Source organism: Malus sylvestris, chromosome 13, assembly GCF_916048215.2.
Source record: "Malus sylvestris chromosome 13, drMalSylv7.2, whole genome shotgun sequence".
In the NCBI taxonomy this organism is placed as follows: domain Eukaryota; kingdom Viridiplantae; phylum Streptophyta; class Magnoliopsida; order Rosales; family Rosaceae; genus Malus; species Malus sylvestris.
In genome coordinates this window covers 36,173,824-36,181,350 of record NC_062272.1, presented here as the reverse complement: position 1 = coordinate 36,181,350, position 7,527 = coordinate 36,173,824, and the positions used below count along the sequence as shown (strand labels likewise).

General features: G+C 39.5%; 1 protein-coding gene and 1 long non-coding RNA gene across 2 annotated transcripts; both read right to left on the bottom strand.

Annotated features, from left to right (window-relative positions):
* Window positions 1-625: 625 nt before the first annotated feature.
* LOC126597357 (uncharacterized) lies at window positions 626-1,886 on the bottom strand. Its single transcript, XR_007614225.1, has 2 exons — window positions 1,254-1,886; window positions 626-942 (listed from the first exon to the last, which is right to left on the bottom strand). It is a non-coding gene; the product is annotated as an uncharacterized LOC126597357 (long non-coding RNA).
* A 1,298-nt stretch (window positions 1,887-3,184) lies between these two features.
* LOC126597077 (gamma-glutamyl peptidase 5-like) lies at window positions 3,185-4,364 on the bottom strand. Its single transcript, XM_050263838.1, has 2 exons — window positions 3,966-4,364; window positions 3,185-3,743 (listed from the first exon to the last, which is right to left on the bottom strand). Exons 1-2 carry the CDS (start codon window positions 4,290-4,292, stop codon window positions 3,312-3,314), a joined length of 759 nt encoding a protein of 252 aa, XP_050119795.1. The 5' UTR covers window positions 4,293-4,364; the 3' UTR covers window positions 3,185-3,311.
* Between the last annotated feature and the right edge of the window lie 3,163 nt (window positions 4,365-7,527).

The following is a 7,527-nucleotide window of genomic DNA, read 5'->3' as shown; positions in this document are numbered from 1 at the left end:
ATAGCTCTGTCACCGTAGAGTCGGTCGGTCTCGCAGTATCTTCCGTTGGCATCAACAGCACTGCGGCGAGAACGGTCGGTTACCTATCCAAGTCTCGGTCGAGAAGGGTTTTCGAATCCTTGGTGGTCGAGGTCATCTCATTAGCCTTCTCGGCGAGGTGAGGTGTCACAGTTATTACATTCGGCACATTGCAAGCCGAATTCGGTTCGTGAACTTTGTAAGAAATAGCAGCCTTGTCTTCAGGCTCGAGAACCCAAGAGGCCGAGACGTGTTCCTTTCTCGGCCGCAATCGCAAGACGCAGAAGTCAGTAGCGCGACCCAACGCAGCATCATCAAATTTACTCCTCGGCCGACGAGTTGGCACGCCCCGCAATCACCGAAGGACGTAGTTAGCTTAGTATATATTCGGCCTGCGCGCCACGTAGGCTTTGTAATTTCTAGGGTCAACAATTGTACAGCAATCATTTTATGAAACCGTTGGAAGGCCGAACTAACTTCACTCTTCAACTTTAACAAAATAACCCAAGTCATGCGGGTACAATCATCAATAAAAGTAACAAACCAATGAGCACCACCAAGAGTGGCTACTTTTGACGGTCCCCATACATCAGAATGCACAATCATAAAAGGAACGGTACTTTTATTTAAACTGGGAGGAAAAGAGGTTCGATGGCTCTTAGCCATTTCACAAACATCACACTTAAACTGAGAAACATCATTCTTGACAAACAAACTAGGAAATAACTTATGCAGATAACCAAAGGAAGCATGCCCAAGGCGCCGGTGCCACATCCAGATGTCTGACACTTTATTAGTAACCCCTTGAGAATCATCAACGGAAAGAGCTTGAGTCAGCAAGCTAGAACTACTGGTGGTCAACTCCAAGTAATAAAGTTTCCCTCTTCTAATACCATAACCAATCGTCTTCCGCGTCCGGATGTCCTTAAAAACACAAAAATAGGGCCAAAAAATAACCAAACAATGTAAGGCAAGTGTTATTTGAGCAACGGACAACAAATTATAATTTAGAGAGGGAACCACAAGAACAGTGTCAAGTTTCATGGTATCGGAAAGGGAAACAGCGCATTCCCCAATAACAGGGACGACATTACCATTAGCAACTTTGACCTCGGTTTGTGTGGATGTTTTTAGTGATGGAACCTATCTAGAATCACAAGTCATATGTTCAGTAGCTCCGGAATCAATTATCCATGTATTATTCATAACAAAAGTAGAAGTACTGAGTGCCTTACCATCACTTCCTGCCGCAGCTATCATGGCAGATGCCTTGTCCGCTATCTTATCCGAATCATTCTTGGTTTCAACAATGAAGGCTCGAGATTTGTTGCACCGAGGATCACGGGTCTTATCCTAATTCTCGGGATATCCAATCAGCTCAAAACAACGACTCTTGGAGTGTCCCGTCAGGCCACAGTGTGGGCACTTACCTTGTGGACGATCCCGGCTTGTCTGGCTCGGCCGAGTTGATCCAGGCCGGTTTTGTACCCCTTCTCGGTTCGACCCACTAGATGATCCATGGGCCCTTGCTGCCATGGCAGCAGACTCCCCCTTGTCAACCTCTGTCTTCATTGCTTCCTTTCGATCGGCTTCTCGATGAACATAGGCATAAGAAGCCTGCAGGCCAAGTGGGGGATCCTTCCGCAGCACTTCTCCACGCACCTGATCAAACCCATCATCGAGACCACCAAGAAACACATAGACCCGTTGTCTCTCAGTGGATTTCTGAAACACTTTGATGTCATTCTCACACTCCATGGATACTTTATTAAAGTGATCCAATTCTTGGAAGATCTCAGTGAGCTCCCCAAAATAGGTAGCTAAGGGTCGGCCATTCTGACGTAGACGGGATGCCTTCTGATTCAACGAATAAATTCTAGCCTCGTCATTCTCATAAAAGTAGGCTGCCTTCAAGGAGTCCCAAATCTCCTTCGATGTAGACAACCGAATGTACCGTTTCATAATCTCGGGCTTCATTGAAGACAAAAGCCAACTCTTAATTTTTTGATCTTCAGAAAACCAATCATCATATTTAGGATCGTCTTCGCTAGGTGCCTTGATAGACCCATGAAGATATCCCATCTTCTTCCTTCCAGCAATATGAATTTGAATGAGGGGAGCCCATAAATCATAGTTCTTTTCATCCAAAACCATACCAATATTAAAGCTTGAATTCTCTGACTGCACCATAATTGGAGCAGCCACTGAAACAATCTGTGAACCAGCCCCCTTTTCTTCAGCCATCTCTCTGTTGCTTCGGTGTTGACTGACACAAACTAGGCAGAGAAAAAAAACAGCAGCAGTGATGGGACCTAGAACACGTTGGACAAATCAACAAGGCAGCAACACCCTATCTGGTGCTCGCTGCAATCGGTCAGGGCAGCAACACCTTCTCTGGTGCTCGCTGCAATCAGTCAGGGAACGGGCAGCAACAACCCTAAGGTTGCTCGCTGCAATGGATCAGGTATACGGCAGGAAAAAAAATTTAGGGTTCAGTGTTTTTCTAACCCGGCTCTGGTGCCAAGAAGAAAGAATGCCTTTCAATGATAAATTTATTTCATATCAAAACAAGGTATATATACAACCCTATACAGATATGGGAAAGAATAAGGGAAAGAATAATTATATCCTAAACTAGGAAACCAATTACAGTAGGAATCCCACAATTATAGGAATCCTAATACAAGTTAACAACTATAGGAAGAGATTTGTGCAGAGGGTGTGTGAGGGAGAAATTCCTCTCTATAAGAAGAGAGAAGAGATTTGTGTGAAGGGCGTGTGAAGGGCGTGTGAGGGAGAAATTCCTCTAGGAATTTCTGCTAGGATGCTATGGAATGGCTGCTGTATTGAATGATTAAACCCTGTCCTTAAGACCTCTATTTATAGGGGTCTAGCGAGGGTAGTGAAAGCTTGGAGGCTAAGCCAAGCCCACTATCCAAACATATTCCATAAGAGAGTATCTTTTAATTAACTTAATAACTAAAAGATATTACCAAGAGATATTAGCATAACCCATCTCCACATTTGGGTGGATTATTATTCATTTAATAATTGCATTAAATGAATCTAACATGCAAAATTATTCCAATCTTATTGCAACTGGGATCGGAATATATGCGTCCTCCTTTCATGGCTTACAGGGCAAACATTACGGAAAGAAAAAACAGAAACAGAAAATAAGATTCTTTACCATTTGATTAAATATATAGTAAATATTTCATGCCCTCCTCTTCAATAATTATACACTTTGAGTTCAAATTAGACCACGCAATATACACGTTTGGCATGGTTATTTATCTTCCCTTGAGAAAAGTCTTGCAGATCTTCTCCCAGCACTTCCTATCTGGTTCAACTAATTGCAGTGCAGACCTTGTGTTTTCAGCAAAACCTTTCTCTATGAAGTTGCTGTTGAAAAGGCGATCGATGAGATTTAAAAGAATGTCCTTACTGTACTCAGGATGACCTTGAATGCCCAGAACGTGGCCTCCAATGGTGAACATCTCCACACCTGTTTTGTCCGAGTACGCAATCACCTCCGCACCTGAAGGAACTTCCCAGACCTCATCTTGGTGGCACTCAATGATGGAAAGCGCAGGCGGCATGTCGTCCAAGTAATTAAGGATGCTGAATGGAGCCAAGTCCTTCACTATCTTCACTTTCCTCAGCCCAATATCCCACCCTGTATAAGCTTTCCCAACCTTTCCTCCAAGTGCTCTGCACAACACCTATACAAGGAAAAAGAAAGTAATACTCAACTTTTGGTCATCGTACGTAACGTGACATTAGATTGAATGTTATAAATTAATAAACGCAAGTACGTAATACTATTCTCTTACAGAACATGTATGTATATGTAATAACCTAGGTACGTATCAACATATATATAAATATATATATATATATATATATATATATATATATATATGCGTGCGTGTGTGTGTGTGTACCTGATGACCGAAGCAAATTCCGAGGACTTTCTTCTCCATGGCATCCAAAGTTTGCAAGAGAAAGCAGAGTTTCATGATCCAGTAGTCATTGCCATAAGCATTATACGGGCTGCCACTGACGACGAAGCCATCATAGCTTTGAAGGTCATCCATGCCAGGAAACTCTCCCTCTACAACCCTGTACAAGTCCCACCTCTCTCCTTCTTCCCCAAACGCTGCAACAAACACATTGAAATACCCACCATACACTTTCTTCACATAGTCTGAGTCCCTTGCTGCTAGCAGAAGTGCATATGATCCAGATCTACTCTCCTTCTCAGCCTTCATCTTTGACTTTGAGTAAACAAGAAACAAGCCAGCCAAGATATATATGTATATCTCAACTTGAAATTCTGGTAAGTAGCTAGCTAAATATATATGTGCCGAATGAGCAAAGCAATTGCTCCTATATATAGGAACCGGAGTTGCTTTGTTTTTCGTTTTTTAATTTTCGGAATCTTTACACAAGGATCAAGTGACATATATAATATTTCTCTGAATTTAATTACAAAGGAACTAAAAAAAAAAAAAAAAAGTAATGCTAGGGAGACTAAATTTGCAAACTAAATAATGTGTCACCAATAAGAATAAGGACGTTTATCAACATTTAAGTAATAAACTAATTATCAACTTCCATGTCCTTTAGTTTTCAAAACTTTGTCTTCAAATTTAGTCTCCTAACATTACCAAAAAAAATAGCAAATAAATTCCCGAATCAGATGGCAGTACCCAAGTTGGAAGACAAGCAGAATGTTGCCAGAAAATTGAGTGCATATATAGGAAAGCGTTTAATGATGGAGATAGATGGCACTGGTTTCGTTATAAACATTACATAGAAAAACTGAAAATTTGTTATAATAAATGAGAGGATAAATAAAAAGTAACCTCAGAATCCTGACCTAATAAAGGCATAATTTCAGAATCGAAACGTATTTTAGGAACATTGCATTCAACAAATAAAAAGAGAAAAATAATTTTAGAATCGAGACGTATTTTTGAAACATTACATTCAACAAATAAAAAGAGAAACAGTTTGCAAATTTTCCAACAGTGGCAATATTCACACAACTTTTTTAACTTTTCACCACTTTTTTGTGTTTTGGCCATAATCAAATGAAAACAAATATAATTAAATATAGATGTATAAGAGACTAAAACAAGTATGTGTTTATCATCTTTACATTTATAACTTCTAAATAAAACTCAAATTTTGAATATTATGTCATGTTAGATAAAAGTTGTCCATGACTTTGTGTTTATTTATAAAATCATGCCACCAAATCTTTTATACGTTTTTTAGACATTTAATTTGTTTAGCATATTTTAATTTTGCCACTTTGTATTATAGTCTAATGATATTTCTCTTTACTTGTAAGTGAAAGATCTTAGGTTCGATTTTCGCCAAAAGCGAATTTGAACCACATTATTGTTAACTCATTGTGATGCTTAGCCCATCCCTTCTCCTTAGTGTATATAATATCGTTTGTTAAAAAAAACATATTTTAATTTTTTGTGAACTCCCCAAATCCAAATCCAAAACCTACTTAATTAGATCCAATATATACGTACATATATTCTAAATATTATGTATACTAATACCATAAAAAGAAGTAGGTAAATTAATTTTGTTTAAAATTAAAAAAATGTAGATACATTAACTTTTGTAAAAATTCAAAAATAGGCACATTATTTTCATAAAAATTAAACAGCAGGTAAGTTATTTTCATAGTAGATAATTTTTTTTTGAACAAATGATATTATGTACGCTAAAGAGGAGGATATGGGCTTAGCCTCAAAATGGCTCAACAATAATGTGATTCAAATTCGTCGTTGACGAGAATCGAACCTAACACCTCTCATTTATAAGTAAAGATGAATATCATCACACCGCAGTACTAAGTGGCTATACAATAGGTAAATTATTTTCATAAAATTAAACAACGGATATTTTGAATTAAACAGTAACAGAGTTTTGTTTAGAGAAAATGGGTTGTATGTGGAGCTGCCAGCTAAGCCGCTTCTGAGATTGATGAAATTTCCAGCTTCCCAAGTGCTCCAAGGGCATGTTAATGGCTGTTGCGTCTGCATTTAGTATTTCATGAAAATTCTCTGTGTTTGATATTCTTCATGGTCTTTGATATTTTTCATGGTCTTATTCTTTTGGCTGGTGTTTGTCACTATTTGTGTTTGAGATGTATTAATTGCAGTATTACTCGATTACATATTTGTAAAAATGTCGTTGAAATGATTAGCTTGATGTTTCGGATTTGGTTGTCTACATTTTCTTGGGACATTATACCCTTTTAAATTTTGCCTTCACCTTGACTATTCATGGCTTCACTACTGATTGCAATGATTGAAAAACAAAAGACTAATCACGATTCGCATCTGGCATTCTAATTAGCCATGAAAGATTTTTCCTTTTATCACAAACAAAGGTTGATCTAGATAGAAATATGACGCGTGTAATGTTTTTTTATAAGCGCAACGATACAGTGGCTTCATTGATTAAAACCGAACAATACAAGATGTTGCTATTCTTGGTATATATTCTTCAGTAATCAAATATTCATCTGTAGAGAAATTTGGTAACTAACAGATCATGTAAATCCCTACATGGCTACCATCAACAATTACCACAAACACGAACGACAAATGATACAAATCTGACGGAAAGATGATAGATATGACAAATTTGGTATCGAATGCCCACACAAAGCCATCGCTAAAACAAGCGAGGCAATATCAACCATTGCAAAAACAGTAAGGCAACAACTTGCCGAAGCAATCACAAAAATACATAACAAAACAATAAAACTAATAATCCAAGAATCAAACCATCAGTCAGCTAGGCTTCATAGTGAGGTGTACACCGCTTGTAGAAAGATCAATCGCCTCTACTGAAAGAGTCGCCACAGATCTGGCCAGATAAGGCAGCTCAGCCGCAGGTAGGCCCATGAGCGCGCAACCACCATAGAAATCAAGTAGTAGAAGGTGGATCCGACCCACAACAACCACAAATCTTGCGCAACCTTGAGTCAAGCCCAAATTCGAAGGCATACCTGGGTCCGAAAAAGAAAAACTCTAACAAACTTTGAAAAGCTGTCCACAAAAAGGTGGGAGAGAGGATGGGAGGAGGGGTAGGGATGCAAGGTAGCATCAAGTAGGACGGTTGAAGTGTGGGCAAAGGAACAAGGAGGGGAAAATAGAGATGATGCGCGGGGGAGGCGAACGGAGGGAGAGGGGAGACGCGATGGGTGGGAGAGGAGCGACGCAGTCAGAGCGAGGGGTGGGGAGAGACGGGAGAAAGGACTATAGAATGGTCAAGAAGGCTGCCCCCGACCCTGAGCCGAAGCAATGGACTGGCGGATATGATGCTGTGAGATCTAGGGTTTTGGGAGAAAAATAGGTTAGGGAGAGCAGCTGCCACTCTTGTTCTTGTTGGAATTAGCGTTCAATGTTGAAATTAATGGAATGTTGAAAACCATGGGTTGATGCGAGTAGTGTCATCATATGTTGTCCC